This window comes from Xiphophorus hellerii, chromosome 20 (assembly GCF_003331165.1).
Source record: "Xiphophorus hellerii strain 12219 chromosome 20, Xiphophorus_hellerii-4.1, whole genome shotgun sequence".
In the NCBI taxonomy this organism is placed as follows: Eukaryota; Metazoa; Chordata; class Actinopteri; order Cyprinodontiformes; family Poeciliidae; genus Xiphophorus; species Xiphophorus hellerii.
The window spans coordinates 14,436,801-14,453,517 of record NC_045691.1 but is presented as its reverse complement, the minus strand read 5'-3'; the positions used below and the strand labels follow the sequence as shown (position 1 = coordinate 14,453,517).

The 16,717-nt window shown below is 39.3% G+C and overlaps 2 protein-coding genes across 2 annotated transcripts; both read right to left on the bottom strand.

The window, feature by feature from the left end:
• Positions 1-101: 101 nt before the first annotated feature.
• Positions 102-5,330, bottom strand: LOC116710874 (hyaluronidase-1-like). The gene is made up of 4 exons (XM_032550159.1): positions 5,072-5,330; positions 2,526-3,427; positions 2,365-2,454; positions 102-1,338 (listed from the first exon to the last, which is right to left on the bottom strand). Exons 1-4 carry the CDS (start codon positions 5,313-5,315, stop codon positions 1,018-1,020), a joined length of 1,557 nt encoding a protein of 518 aa, XP_032406050.1. The 5' UTR covers positions 5,316-5,330; the 3' UTR covers positions 102-1,017.
• A 648-nt stretch (positions 5,331-5,978) lies between these two features.
• LOC116710875 (hyaluronidase-2-like) lies at positions 5,979-15,840 on the bottom strand. Its single transcript, XM_032550160.1, has 4 exons — positions 15,499-15,840; positions 12,590-13,553; positions 12,044-12,133; positions 5,979-7,919 (listed from the first exon to the last, which is right to left on the bottom strand). Exons 2-4 carry the CDS (start codon positions 13,517-13,519, stop codon positions 7,527-7,529), a joined length of 1,413 nt encoding a protein of 470 aa, XP_032406051.1. The 5' UTR covers positions 13,520-13,553; positions 15,499-15,840; the 3' UTR covers positions 5,979-7,526.
• Positions 15,841-16,717: the final 877 nt, after the last annotated feature.

Sequence of the window (16,717 nt, the reverse complement as noted above, 5' to 3'; positions counted from 1 at the left end):
ATATTGATCAGCTCTTAGTAAGTGATCAGAGGTTTCTGTTTCCCATAGGGGCAAAAACACGACGCCACTAAACAACATTTTCTGATAATTACTCTTCAAAATGGGAAAAACAATTAAATATCCTCTTTAATAAAGGCAGATGTATGTAATATCCTCACAAGTCAGGTAATAATTACAAGAAAATTGCTACTTGCTGAAACTTACATAAGTTTAGAGTTAGAATAATATTTTAAAAGTTGTAAAAAAAAAATCTTTACCAGGGTGCCAGTAGTTATGGAGGGAGCTGAACATATTGAATAATTCACAACATATCTCAAACTTTGGTATAAAATTATCAGAAAGACTTTCTTCAACCTGATGTATGTGAAGATTTGAAACCACCTTTACGACAACATTTAGTTTGGTGTTTCAGGAATGACAAAGACGTAACTAATGCTCATTTAAAGCCAACAGCTATTAAAAAAAGAGTAAACGTTACTTGCATGATGCTATTTAGAAGCTGAAAGTTAAATCAAAACAACAAATTTTCCACTTGGGAGTTCATTTTACAACTCGTGCCATTGTGTTCTAAATACAGTCTGCCTGGAAAACTAATAGGATCTGTGCAGTTTGCAGAAGGATTTGATTAAGTAGGCAGACACCAAAACAAATTAGTGGTTTATGTAAAAAAAAACACACACACACACATCCATATCAGTGCACACTGACAATACTGTAAAACAAAACACAGATACAAAAATTGAGTCATGATTTCCAAAAATATAGCTGTTTTGAAATGAGCAAGAATCAATCAACTCAGTCCATTCATCCATCTTCAAAACCCATTTGGTCCTGATTAGAAATTGCAAATCCATCACAGAACATCGACAGAGACACTGACACCTAAAAGCAAATACTGCTAAAAGGCACAACTTTGGGTTCTGAGAAGAAACTGATGAAACAAGCAACAAGCAAACTCCTCTCATAAAGACTCTGGCTTTCACTTCCCCCTCTTATTATTTAAAACTATTGTAATCTCTAAACTGGCGTGGAGCAGTCCCTCCCTTCCCACCCAGGATAACACCTGCAGTGGAAGTCAGACTTCATCTGCAGCACACTTTGTGCGTCCATCTGCCCTAAAACCCTGTAGTTTGTCCCTCCTGCCGGTTTCTTCTCAGACAGGATCTTCCAGGCTGCGGGGTCAAGGTGGAGGTAGGCGCCCGACTTCAGGTCCGACCTCTGACACCGTCCCTGAGAGGAGCACAAAGCCTGGCTGCAGAGCGTGGCAGCCGAGGTCACGTTGACCACGTAGGGACCTAAAGTCTCGTCGATGTAGGACTTGACTGCTTCACATGTGGCCTGGACAAACACAGCAAATAGCACAGAATAAACAACTCTCTGTGTTGGAGCACAGCAAAAATAAATCTGCTCTTCGTTGTCTCTACAGTGTTTGTTTTAGAGTAAATAAAGTCATATTGTACATCAAGGGTCTAAAATGTTTTTGATTCTATTAGTTTTTATGACTAATAGATGTATTCTACACATATAATATGTTTTCTATGCAATTATTTGTTGTCTACTGCTGCTACTTTGCAAAGCCTTCACCTTTTTCTCATTTTATATCATTGCAACCCAAACCTGAAGTGTATTTTAAAAGGATTTTGTGCAATAAACCAACATAAAAGAGTGGATGATTGGAAAGTGGAAGCAAATTGATGCATTTTTTTAAACTAAACATCTAGAAAACAAAATATTTAGCACCAAATTAAATATTTAGTTATCAAGCTAAATATTTAGCCTGGAGTTAAATATTTAGCTATATCTTTACTTCAAAAACAACTTTGAAATTGTCACTGAAAAGCTTGATTTATATTGAGATTATAAAACACACAGCAGGACTGTAATAACAACTTCTGAAACAGATTGTTTGCACTAGATTTCACTTGGGAATAGCAGAGTAAAGGGGGCTGAAAACAAATCCAACCCTCAAATTTTGATTTTTAATTAAATCTTAAAAAAAAAAAAGCAGTAACTTATTTTTCTTCCAAATCAGAACTTTAACTTTATATACATAAAAGTGACAGAACATGAAACACTTTCAGGAGGAGTGAATACTTTCGCATAAACTGCAAATTTTACAAATTCCTCCTTTAAGATCTTCAGCCTTTTATAAGGAGTCTCACTGCAGTAGAAGCCAATAGGTGCCTGAGATGCTAAAGGTCATCAAACATTGGTACTAGAACTTGGGAAATAGTCATAAAGGAAAATGATTTGTAACAAGTATCACTTTCACAACCGGATTTCTAATGACAAGAGTTTCAACGGATATCTGCAGGATTATATCAGTGTTATACAGAGGGAAAACAGCCATTGCATGTTTCATACCTTAGATTTATCGAATGCATGGTCCCCCCACAGCACGACCCCAGCAGATCCTAAAGCAGCGCTCTCTCCTACAGTGTGGACCAGATGCTCCTGTGTTGTGAAAACAGAATATTATTTACATCGGGCCGTGCTGAAGAAGACGGTACTAACCCGCCACTCACCTTGGAGAGGAACTCTAATGTGTAGGTGTAGACGATGCGGGCGTAGGGGAAGACGGGCAGCTGCGACGGGGTCACCTGATCTGCCGCCCTCATGGCCTCCAGGATGCGGTGATGAGCGTAGAGCAGCACCTCTTTGCCGAGGCCTCGCAGGTCCAGGCTCAGGTAGATGTCAGGGTACAGAGCGGAGGAGGCGTTCCACATCCAGAACAGCTCATCGTTCCTGCTCAGCTCCACATCTGGACACTCACCTGTGTAGTTTACGCTCCTGTCGTTGTAATAGTTGTAGCAATTGGGAAATCCATAAAACCCCCACAAGCCACTTGGCCTCATTTTCTGCCCCAGTTTCTGTGTTTCCTCCATGAATTTCCTCCCAGATTGCTCAAACTCCAGCCGAGCCGCTGCCTCCACCTGAGCAGGACTCCAGTCTGGATGCCTGGCCCTCACCAGGGCTTTTGACCCCTCCTTGTACACCTGTTTACTGTCCCAGTTTCTCTCCCACACTGGCCGCCAGCTCTCCCAGTCCACCACCGCCAGGCCCTGGAAGTCTCTGTCAGGGATGTAGTAGCGGATATCTTCGCTTGCGAGTCGGAGGTGAGCGTCTAGGCTGCTGTTCTGAGGAACCCCGCCGTTGATGGCCTCGCCCTGGGCTGAGTACCGAGGGTACAGACCCAGCTTGTCAGCATAGAAAATAGTGACGTTTTCACCTATGAAGGTTTGATTTTGGTTCTGGACGATGCTAAACATCCCCAGGTCAAGATCCACGCCGTACTGGGAGAGGCAGTTCTCTGTGGGGGCGTTCCACACAGTGAGAAACGGCGCCTGGCTGAAAGGCGAGGCAACAGGCAGCCCTGAAGTTAGTCTGAGCAGACCAAAGAGGAGCAGCACCTCACAGAACCTCATGGCTGAAAAGAGGAACAAAGAGCTGTCACTCAGACGTGTTATGAAATTTCAGACATTGGCAAAACAGTGTCCTGTTTTTGTGTCTCAAAACATCATTCACTTCATTAATTTATGGCACTTTTTATAGTGGAAGGAATAAAATCAACAAATGCAAAATTGTGTAAGAATGTAAAAAGTGTCAGAATGGCTACAAGTCCAGACCTACATCAAGTTGTGAATGTGCAATAAGACTTGTGGATTTCTGTAGAAACAATTCGCAGAAACACTGGTAAGACTTTCATTGACATGTTGAATGCTATTGTTTACATCCGGAAATATCGCGCATGCGCACAATGCTGGGGGGCAAAAAGACGATTCTTTATCTTGCCATAGCCACTGCTCCTCGGCCATCGAGCAATTACGTTAACACATTGAAACCTGGAGATGTAAGTACTTTAATGTAGCGCAGCGTGTCACAGTAAAGGGAAAACATCGCAGAAAAACGGATAAAGAGCAAGTCAAACCCGCTCCTTTTCTTCTTTTGTCTCTCTAGTGTCTAAGCTATACGCAGAGCCGTTGCCATAACAACCGACTGACCAACAGCTCCGCTAGCTGACAGAGATTCAAAACGCGTAAACACTTTTCTACGGGGAGAAACATTCAGTCTCTTTTGAGTTTTACTGTTTTCATGCTAAGGTTGTCAAAGTCAAGCTAACATAACTGACTTACCTCCCTCTCCTTCGCTACTTTTTTTTTTAAATTAAAACTTTTTAGTGACCTGTAATCTTTTCTTCTAGTTGTCATAGTGTTGACAATTAATATCAGAATCACTGCGTCCCTTTCTCTTGTATATATCTTGCATACATTTAAGATTTAGCGCATTATGTTGACAGCTAAAATCGTCGGAAGAGTTTTTTCCCCTCCAACAGGAAGTTGGGGGCGGGGTCTTGCGCCCATGACGTCACGTTTCAACGTGTCAAATAAAATGAGGCTAAGCAATCAGTCAATCATTTACTTTGTTTTATAGCGCTTTACACAACCAAGGTTTATAAAACTATATGTTTTACAAGGAAAAAGGAACAAAAAGAAACAGCAAGAAGTAAATCCAAGAAAATAAACACAGAATAAACTAAATAAAGGAGATTACTAATCAGAGAACCAGGCCAGAGGCCGCTAACCATGCTGAAACATGTTGGTGGCAGTATTATGGTTGTGGAGAATCTTTTTTTTTTTTTTAACAACAGAACAGAAAAGCTGCTCAGTTAATAAATACATTAAACTAAATACAGAACAAGCCTGGATGAAAACCAAATAGACTCTGAAAGAGATTTGAGCTTCATTTCCAGCACAACGACAACTCTAGAATGGTTTGGAACAATGCATATTGATGTGTCAGAATGTCCTAGTCAAAGTACAGACCTAATTGTGGAAATACTAATGCATTGTTGTAGAGGTTCTTAACTCTTAAACAACCGGTGTTAAGTATTGCCAAATAGTCTGAGTTTAGGCAAGAAACACAGCTACAAAGAATGATCCAGTCATAAATCCAGTGCAAATTCTCAGCACTGAAACAGCAGCTAATCATTTCACACAAAATGAAATAAGCAAGCATGATTAACAGAAAACTTCAAACTGGGGTGAATTTGTAACAAAAACAACCCTCTTACCTACTGTAAAACCTTCAAGAGGTTCTAATCTGTAGTTTGCTAAAGACACCAGAAGTCTCATGATCTGAGTGAAACAGGGAGGGAAACCAAGCAGGGAAAGGGGAAGTGAAACACCAGAACTGGAACCAATCCGACGCAAGCTCAAGATTTCTACCAGCAAATGAGAAGAGACATGCAAATCCTGCAAAAGCAGCCTTAAAGTCACAGGCGAGATCAAACCGAATCCAGCCATTCTCTCCCTCATGCTGCTTTCAATATAAACACATAAACAGAGCTGGAAATAACAGGACAGGTCACTGAGTACTAAGAGACAATCAAGAAAGCCATAATGAACTCCTACACATCCAAATTCACATGTAAGCTCTGCTCAGCTTATTAAAATAGTATAAATAACGTTTGGCCAACAACACCCTGTAATTACAGAGGGAAGGAGTAAGAGGCTGCCGCTGCCGCTTGCCTCCCGGGAACAGCAGGCTTGGACCGTCCTGATGAATAAGTCACAAAGAATTCCTATTGAAACTTTGCTTTTATTTGTAAAAGACAACACATATGTACCTTTGTAATAACAAAGTCAGATCTTACCATTAATGCTTCCAGTGATTTATACAAGAAACTGCACAGGCTCACAAAAAAACTCTTTATTTGCAGTGACAAATCAGGAAGAAAACAGCATGTACTTTTGCATGTATAAGCAGTTTCCAAACTTACCCTCAAATGAAGTTCTTGCTTTGTGATTCTGAGGTAAAAATACATGCACTGTGAGCTGTATGAAGGCATTAGTAGTCATGATTCGGACATACAAATAAAAACCCAGATATCAACTTCAAATACATTCAAATAAATACCAATGCGTGGAAAAACATCCGACGCCAGAGAGTGGTCACTTTGGGAAGTTAAAATCTTTAAGAAATCTGGCACTTCCGGTGTGTATGTAGTACTCCAAGCTGATTTAAGTGCTTTATTCCCACTCTGACCACCCAGCAACAAACATATTCCTTCACTTTGTTCAACACATTTACTACAGAAGCATCAGATCCTGCAGAGAGACGAAGAATCTGACACCTTGGGAAACTGACCCAGGGGGAAACAGAGAGCAAAATGTAAACAGTGTCATTTCCAGCAAGCCCTCTGCTGTTTAAAAAAACGCTTATAATTTATAAACAAACATCACTTTTCTGTCCCCTTTGTTTATAATACAGTTTGACTTTCTGTCATGAAAGTTTTGCAGCAGAAAATGACTAACTAATCCCTCTTTGTGCTTGTGTGCAGTGCTTTACGAAAGCCTTGATATCTTCTGTTTCACATTTTGTCACATTACAACCGCAAACTTTAAAGCACTTATCAGAGATTTATGGTATAGACCAACACAAAGTGTTACATTGCTTTTTAATTCACTTTTCATGCATATCATAAATCTGGTTTTGTGGCAGAAGAGGAAGAGACAGATAAATTAGAAAAATGGTGAAAGAAACCTTGTTAGATTCTGCAAAAGGATTGAGACTGAAGTTCCCCTTCCTGAAAGACGAATGCACTGCAAAAACACAAAATCTCACTGGTTTTTTGTCTAGTTTCTTAGTACGCTTAAAATACGACAAAACTAACGAACAAGTAACTTTTCAGCAAGATATAGGAGATTGTTTTAAGTCAAAAAGTCCTTGATGTTAATGATAAAGTTCTAGCGCCACCTGCAAATTATTTCACTTATAAAATGGAAAAAATATAGAACTAATACTACTCTGTCAATATTAAACTATTATTTACTTAAAACATTTTCATCAATATTAATGAATTATTGACTTAAAAGAAGCTTTTATATCTTGCTGAAAAGTTACATGAGTTAGTTTTGTCATATTTCAAGATATTTGTATAAAAAACGAGGCAAGAAGTGTGAAATTTGCGGCCCGGGGGCCATTTGAGGCCCTCTGAAGGATTTTGTGCGGCCTCCACACCTGAACTCAATTCTAGAATTAAGTAAATCTGTCCTGCGTTCATAGTTGGTTGATCCAGACGAACACTTTTCATCATGAACAATGTTGTGTTGCCTGAAATGTGCTACACAAATAAAATTTGATTGATTGATGTTTCAGGGCAGTTTTTTTCCAAAAATAAATGATTTCCTCTTACAAAATATTGGGTGCAATTTTAAAAATGTTACAAAAATATAACATTTCTGAACCCCATGTGATTTCTAACTTTACCGATTTTTGCCCTCAGTTGCAAAAAGGCTGGACACTACTGAACTAGACCAAAAATATTTGGTAGGAAGTTGTGTTTTTGCAGTGCACAAACAGAAAGCCAACTGTGAACCCTCTCAGATCTTATGCACCATTTTGTGTTGGTCTAACATATAAAATATTAACCAAACACACTCTGGTTTCTGGGACAATAAAAATGTGAAAATCAATGTAAATAAATATTTCTGCAAGGCAGCGGATTTGCTAAGATGTATTTGACATTAACACAGGAGCACAACGGTTATCAGGAAGATGATAGACTGGAGCGCTGATGTTCTGGTTTGAGTCGCCGTCCCTCTTTGGTGCAGCTGGTCTGTATGATCACAGCCTTTCCCCTGAAAGCCCTTGTAGCACTGGCACTGAAAGTCCATGTCAAGAAGCACCTTGTCTGGGTCTCCTAGCTCGCCGGTGACCGTCAGTTTGCCGTTTCGCCTCTCGATGCGGTGTGTGAGGGGGTTGAGGTGAAGGTAAACATCCTTGTCCGGATGTTTGCGAAGGCAGCGGCCGTGGGAACCGCACAGGGTCTGGCTGCAGAGCTCTGCTGCCGTGGAGACGTTGAGGAGGTATTGGCTCAGTGTGCCCTGAAGATACGCGTTCAGGTCAGAGCAGGTGGTCTAAAGACCGGAAGAAAATATATATTTACAGTAAATGTTAACATTTTACATCACAACTGCCAATCACTTCTTGTAAAAGGGAATATGATATGGCCAAATGCATTTAAATGGTTGTTTCATACTTCCTTATTTTACTGTCAAATTTGAAGTTTTACTTTGAAATCCAGGCTCTTATTTTGGTAGTACCTTTAGAGGAAGTACATTTAACTCCGTTGAAAAAACAAAACAAAACAAAAAAATGCCAAACTGGTTTGAAAGTTTAATTTTAATTTTAAGCTCCTTGCTGATAACAGGCACAAGACATGTTAGTTTTCTACATTTAGGATGATTGTGAATGCACACAGGATCAATGAAAGTAAAGCTAAAGGTTTGCGATAGTGAGAAGCGTAGCTCCGGTTGCCATGCCAACAACTGGTTGCCGTTCCATTTATGCTAAACTTTAGCATCAGAGATAGTTTTTACATTTAGAAGCTGGTATTTTTTTAGATATGTTTGAATTTGTTTAGTATGACCTAAAGTCACTCTTATGTGTGTCTTCATCATGTTGTTCTAAAGACACATTCATTAAAGTGTTATGAACCAGTCAGAGCGACCAGCCACGAATGCTACATTCCTCACTCAATAATGTTCTGCAGTACTAAAAAACAACATTTAAAGTAACACATAAAATAAATTAATATAAAAAGAAGATCAACTTTAAGAATCTGAGGTAATTTGAAGGCATTTAAAACAGCCTTATGTTCTAATTGTATTTATCTTGTCTAAGTAATTGTCTAAGGATTAAATAAGTATATTTATGCCTACCTTTCTTTTCAATAAAAATATATCCAAACATACACCTCTGGAAAAACTTAAGAGCCCACTGCACTGAACTTAAGCACTTTGAAATGCCTTGCTGCTGAAATGTGCTATACAAATAAAATTTGATTGATTGATTGATTGAACCCCATTGAAAACCTCCTGGTTTTTCCACCAAATGTTGATTTCTGAACTGAGTTAAAACATTAGTATAATTGTTTCTAAATGAATATGAACTTGTTTTCTTTACATTATTTGAGGTCTGAAAGCAGTGCATCTTTTTGGTTATTTGAACATTTCTTATTTTCTGCAAATAAATACTAAATTTTTGCTTGCGATGTCAGAGACATGTTGTCAGTAGTGCATAGAATTAAAGTACAATGTTAATTTTACTCCAACATAAACCTATAAAAAGTAAAATCAGAGAAACTGATCATTTTAAGTGATCTCTTATTTTTTTTCCTGTGCTGTAACTGAATTGTGGAAAGGTTCAATTCAAACCCTGTTCAATTCAGTGTTTGAATTGAACACTGAGAAATACATGGTCACTGTTTAGCCATGCCTTTGAATACTAAGCACAAAAATTTAATCTCACTACTGGTTTTTTAACTTGAAGCTAAAACATCTTAAACTGGGATTAATCTAAATCCCAGGTTCACCTTTGAAGATAAATTGAAGGCAGCTTGTGCCACTGCTGGTTTTTAAAGATATAGTTTAAAGGTATCCTACAGTCTCATAAAGAAATCTTTTGAGATCTGAATTGATTTAGGCCCAATTCATACCAATATACTGTATGTTTTACAAAACAGATTTTCTGCTGTGTTTGTTCCTCTTGTTCTTATACAAAGTACGTTTTTGGTGAGAAAAACTGATTTAATTTTAAAAAATGCTTTCTGGAGTGTTTTTTGTGTTGTTACCTGTGAAGAGTTATTGTCTTGAGGTTATTAAATATGAATAAGAGGTTTACTTTACACATACCCACAACTCAAAAATGTAGATAAAGCTTTCCCTTTTAATTATATTTTAGGTTACATCCAATGATTGTTTAAGTTTTCTCATAAAGGTAGAGATACATTTTGTTTTCAACCTGTACTCACATTTCTCTCCCAGAACAAATCAGCAAATAATGTATCTACGATGTTACACAATTCACATTCAAAGGCACAAAAGCATGCTTGCACCAAATTACAGCCTTGCACAATCATGGAAGAAGCTCCTGGATTGATGGATTTTACATACAAGCCTCTGTTCTGCCAAGTGAGCACAGATGTGCAAACAGGGAGAAAGCAGACAGGAGGGAGTAGACAAAGATTTGAACTTTGCACAAGGTTTTTATAGCCCACTTACATGCAAACTGTCTTACACTGACGACTACACACTCTGAAGCTAAAAGCAGACCATCAACTCAGCAAAATAAGAAGAAAAACTTATGCAAATGCTAAATAATCACACTTTTGTGTGAGTCTGTATACATCATGTGTTTTTCTTCATTTTAAATAGTTTCCTCCTTCCACCTTTAGCAGACTTTAATTTTCCTCCAGACAAGTATCTTCTGTGTATCTGCAGAACAAGTGGCTTACAGTATAATTAGTGACTGACTCGGAGTCCTGAGTGTCAAATGACTTCACATGTGACAGGCAAGCAGGGGATCAAACTCCAGGTGAAAACTGTCTGCCAAAAGTATTCATACCTGTTCAACCTTTTCCCTTTTTCTCATATTACAGCCAAAAACTGTGATATTTAAGTGACAGAACAACCATCATCATAATGAGAAAGGCAAGTGGCACAACATTTTTAAGCAATTACAAAATACAAATCTGAAAAGTGCGGCATGTATCTGCCTCTTCAAGTTAATTTCCCATAAATTAAAAGTAGGTTGCAACGCAAAGTTTAGGTTGTAATCTAAAGCTTTGGACATCTCAAAGATGAATGCTTCAATCCATAATGTGAAACACCAAGTTTCCCCATCCCCTCTGTGAAACACGGTGGTGGCAGCATTAGGCTGCAGGCATGCTTCAGAAGGACAGGAGAGCTGGTCAGATTTTATGGGAATGTAGTGGGAAAAAAAGGTTGATTTTTAGAGAAAACTTGTTTTGACGCTCCAAAAGACTTGACATTTAGTTGCATGTTTAGGTTGCTGGCAAAAAGATAAATTAGTATTTATCTTTTTGAATGGATTAGAACTAAATCTACTTAAAGTTATGGTGAAACTTGAGCAATTTTGCTAAAGAAAATGGACCAAAATATTAAGCATTTTGGATCCCAAAACAGTTAATGAGGAACTGGTGTTGAACTGCTTTCTTTGACTTTTGATTTTATTTTTAAATTTATATCTTACATAATGTAGTATATTATTGCAGTTTGTGACTGATTATACATTTCTCACAGCCACAGATATCTTTTTATGGACTGATTTTCCATCCTGTCTCTGATTGGCTTAGATTTCCTTTCATCTCTAAATAGACACATTGTTTGAGAAGCTGATGACGCCATGCAGCCTGAAACGCATCCGATTTCTGCCCTTTTTTAAAACCTATGACTATTTTTATGTAGTTCTTCAGAAGCAGACAGTCATTTACTCTTCTCCTTTTTTACATTAAGGTTGTGCGCACTAACTTCCTCCCCTTAAAAAGGCTCGGTCTCTAGATGTCCAAAGATAATAGAGATTTACCCCAGCAGGCTTGCAGCTGAGATCACAGCATGAAGTGGTTCAACAAAGTGTTAACTGAGAGAACTGAATAAAATAATGCACATTTAAAATGAACAAAGAAAATAATGTATCTATTTCCCTTCTGTTTCACCTGCTTTATGTTGGTCTATCATATAAAATCCCATTAAAATGTATCGGCCTCCAAATTGAAGAAAATTCTGGCATTGGTGACAATCTGCCTAATCCATAAAGGCAGATCTATTCAGTCTAATTCTATGATTTATTATTCATTTTACATTATATTCATAATTCTTAATTGTTCTTTCTGAACTATTTGAAAGGTCTGCTGCAGTTATTTTTTCACATGTTTAACCAAGGCACTAAGCCTATTGTTTTCATCAGTTCCAGTTTTTTATTAATTAATTTGCATTGGCTGTTAATACACCTAACTGCACTGACTGAATAAATTAAAGTTGTGTTTCTACATTTGACCAAGGTTTGATAACTCTGCACTACTAGCGCTGTGGTAGTGCAGAGTTATCACATAATTCAGTACGTTTATGTCTGTTTTAAAAAAGAAACATTTAAAGTTCTCTTTGGCTGTATTGGATCGGTATTGGACGTGAAAAAAGTGGATCAGACAACCTGTGAAATGTGAGAGTCAGTTTATGCTTACTTTGTTTTTTGCATGTGTTACATCTCCCCACATGATGATTCCTGCAGCTCCCAGAGCGACACTCTCCCCGATGGTGGACACCAGGTCAAACTGGAAAAGAGGATTCAGCTCTTGAAATTCACAGGTCAACAAAACTGCTTGGAAACTTAAAGGGGGGAAAAAAAGGAAGAAATAAGCTTTTATTTTTTTCTCTTTCTATCTTTATGGGTGATTAGACAGATCTTGAATGTAACCAACACCCTTCCTGCTAGCTCCACACAAATTAAAAGGTATTAGGGACATCTGACTGCTACCAAAACAGGAAAGGAAAGGACTGCGCCTGCCGATAAGGAAAACTGAAGAGCTGTAGCTTCACTCAGCATGGGATGGGGGTTGTGAGCTAGCGCTCCTCTGCGATTGAGATTTGTTTGCTTGAGGGATGACACAAGTGCATTATATTAACTTTCCACATAGTCACTTAAAGGCAAGTGTAAAACAGGATACGAGTGTTTCTGAACGATAATTCAAACTTGTCAGTAGGAGAGGCTAAAGAAGGCGGAGTGTCACCTCTGTCAGCTGTTCCAGAGAGTTAGCGTAGGTGGGCCGGGTGTACACAAAGACAGGACGTGCCAACTCGTCGCCGGATGAAGCCAAACGCATCCCTTCCTTCACACGGTTCCGCACAAACTGCCGTCCTGGGGAAGAGGAGCGCAGCACTTTGCCCATGTAGATGGAGGGGAAGAGCGCCGTGCTCTCCGTCCACAGCCACTTCAGCTGCTCGTTGCGGGCCACCTCCACGTCGGGGCAGCGGCCCGTGTAACCCTCCAGGGAGCGCAGGTAGTCGTGGTTGTAGCAGTCCGGGAACAGGTAGAACCCCCACAGATTGTTGGGCCGCAGGTGTTTGGCGCGGCGTAGCGTCTCCAGCATGAACTTCTTAGCAGACATCTCAAACTCCAGCTGGGCCACTTTTCCCACCTGCTCCTCGGACCAAGTTGGGTTCTTCTGGCGCACCAGTTCACGGGACTGTTTTCGGTAGATGTCTTTGGGTCCCCAGTTTCGTATCCAAAGGGGCCGCCACTCTTCCCAGTCAATAACTGCTAAACCTACAGCGTCCCGGTTTGGTATGTACTTATCAACACCTTTCTGCATTTCGCTGAGGTGCTGCGAGAGACTGGCGATCTGTGGCAGCCCACCGCGCTCTGGCGTCTCATCCACCTCAAAGTAGGGGTACAAGCCCAAGCGGTCGTGGTAGAACATGGTCAAGTTCTGCCTGACAAAGCCCTCATTTGGCGTGGCCACAATCTGGAACTGGTCCAGCTGGAAAGAAACGCCGTGCCAGGGGCCACACTCCTGAGTCGGGACATTCCAGGCGAGGAGAAGGGGCTTCTTGGAGTACAGGGGCCATGTTGTAGGTTTCACTTCCGAAGAGCAGACGCCGTCCCAGAGCAGAACAATCAGGAGCTGTACTCTCCAGTCACGAAGAGTCCAATACAACATGTCTTCAGTTGTGTCTCGAGTGTCCTTCTCGGCCCTACAATGTAGAGAGGAAAATTTAGGTTTAGAAATTCCTGCACTCTCTTTCTCTACATACGCCGATTGTTTTAGTGTATGTAGTTAAGGTTTTAGATGGCATAACCTTAACTGCTTGACCATGTCCTACAAGGACATGTTCGGGACATGTCCTTGTTGAGAAACAGCAACAACCTGTTTCTTAACAGGTTGTTGCTAGGTAACCACAAACTACTCAAGAGATTGTTGCCTGGTAACCAAAGAGTGAGTGAGTGAGTTGAAACCACTAAACTTGCTGTGAAAGGTTGAGCAGCTAAAGTGTTTCTTCTGTCCACATTTCCCAGAATGCTGGTTTCAAATAATCAAACAAATCTTCAATATCAAACAAAACTAACCAGATTGGATGAAAAAAACAGTTTTCAGCTGATTATTTCATTTAATGAGAGGCAAAAAAGATCAGTTTAAACCAACCTGACCCACCTGGTAAAAGCAACTACCCTCTAGCACTTAAGTAGAACCTGTTTGACAACACAAAGAGGCTAAAAGTTGTCAAAAAGCAACACATCATGATCTGATCTAAAGAAATTCAAGGATAAAAGAGAAAGTTGTTCACATATATCAGCAAAGAAAGGGTTAAAGAACCCAAATACAAACTTTTAGGGAAAAACAAACAAACATGGTGGTTGTGTGATTATCTATGATTTGCAGAAGTAGGAAGTTTTCTCTCCATATGGAGTTTTATCAAGATATTTTGTGGTGCTATTGTAATAACAATAAAAAGATAATTATGTGATTCATGACGCAGCATTCATGGCGCCACAAACATAAATACTGTTTTTGAATTCCCATTTGAAATAAGCTTCTTCAGGATGCCACCTACTTAAAGGAGACTGATCTACATCAATAAATTGCTCACAGTAACTGTATTTAACCATATTTTTGAACTTACTGACATTAATTAAAGCATTCGTGGAACAGTGGAACATTTCCCATGATACTTTAAGTTTTGTTTTTCTTTAATCTAATTAATTAAAATTGATCAAGACAACAATAAATCGAAAATTCTTATCATCTTAAGAAAGTTTTTTGTGATAAATGACAACATGAATGCCAACCCAGATTCTCCAGTAGAAGGAGAATGTCGGACCATTCGCTCATAACCTGGAGCTCAAACACACAAGCAATGAGGAGGTACAGTAGTTTGACCATTTCAATCATCTGTGTTGGAGCAGACTCACATCTAAAACTGGCAGGACAGCGGCACTGAGGGACACTGAAGCAGGACAACGATCCATAACCCAGCAACAAGTCAAACTCTGAATGGTTAAACATGAAAAAAAAAACCAACTAATTTATGTGACCTAGTCAAAGTCTTGACTTAAATCCAACTCCAATGCAATGGGATAACCCTAAACACAAAACTCTCTAATCAGAATGAATTTAAAAAGGTGAATGATGAATCAAAATTCCTCTATACTCAATGCCAGCTATATGCAGACATTTGCAATAATGTTGGAACAGCCGGTTATCAGGTTTTGTGGGGTAAAATACTCTTTCAACTTTGGGTAAAACAGAAAACTGCATTATACTCGTACTCAGGATGAAACATTAGAAAGTTACAGAATAATAATAATAAAACTATTCACTATTCAATCGCCATTATATTTAAAAATACAATTAATAATTTAAAAGGAAGTTAACAAAATGTAGTATAACTGCATTTAATTGTTGTCAAACTTGTCAGATTAACAGTTTTTACTTACTGAGAACATATAGATGTTGTCATGCTTTTCCAATTTCTATGTAAGCAAATAAACAAAACAAAGATTTAAAAAGTCCTACAGTCGTATCCACTAGTCATTTTATTACTCCGCTCCATGTTTTTCTTTTTCTTTTCTTTTTTCTTACAGTTTAGAGTTTAATAACAGCCAGTAAAGCAATTTTAAGCTCCAAGTGGATGGACCTACCTTTAACAGCAGACTGGGGAAGCATTCCCGTTAAAAAAAAAAAAAAAAAAAAATCCCAAAAACTTCAGGCGCGTCTCTCCAAAACAATCATTTCCTCCGGGTGAGGAAGCTATGACTGGGAAAACTTTAGAAAGGCATAAGAAAGAGTGTTGGACCGTGTCAGCTCGGCTCCCGGTCTTCCCACGGCCACTACAGCGGGGAAAGAGTGAACTTACCCCCCGCGATGTTGTCAGTTCAAACTCCTTCAGTCAGAAAAGCTCAAACCATTTTCAGGATGTTCCATTCAGGCCGGGAAGAGAGGGGGGAGCTCTCCGGACATCCTGAAAACTCCCTCAGCGCGTTTAATTTCTTCGATAAAACGCGTTTCCTTTGCGTAACTCCTCACGTATCGGACGAGTGACCTAATCGACCTTAACTTGGTCGTGTTTTATTCATTTTTTCCCCCGAGTTAATTTATTGGGTTCAGCCCATAATGTTTCAGTCCAAGAAGCTGACCAGCAGGAACAGTGAAACAGACACCCTAACTATACCAAGATCCACGCCAGGACAGCTTGCAGTGTCCCAAAATAAATTCACTAAAGACATTTCAGATACGTTATATCCCGCAGTGCACATGGACGCAGTTGCCTGCTGAATTTGAACCCCGAAACTCAAGGATTTTTATAGTTTTTTATCAAAATTCAGACATAAATGTGTGAATTTGCTGTTCATATTGCTATAACTTGATGTAAAATGGATTTTAATCAGGTGTTACTGAATAAAATCCATTCCAATCAGCTGCCATTAGAAGTCACCCAATTAAAATCAACATTCATGGACTTTAACGGGGACTTATTTATGGAAAATTCACGTTTTGTACATTTTATACTTCCATTTGTGCTTCTAGAAACAATCCAAGCACAAAAAAAACAACAACAAAAAAACCATCCAGACATTTTATAACAATAAATTAATGTGCTTTGGTGTCTAGAAAACAAGCCATTTCAAAAACTTCTCTATATTAAGGTCTCAATGGGCACTCCTCCCAAGCAGAGCTCCACCCATTTCACTGTTGGAGGACCAGCAGTTTGGTCAGCAAGCTTTACCATTTTATGCACTGTACAATGGCTGCTGTTGTTGACTTACCTCTTGCTGCGTCCTGGCTGTGCAGGAGGCTCCACTTCTTCTGCTTCTGGGTCTGACTCCAGGTCAAAGACGTACAGGTTTACCATTTGGTATC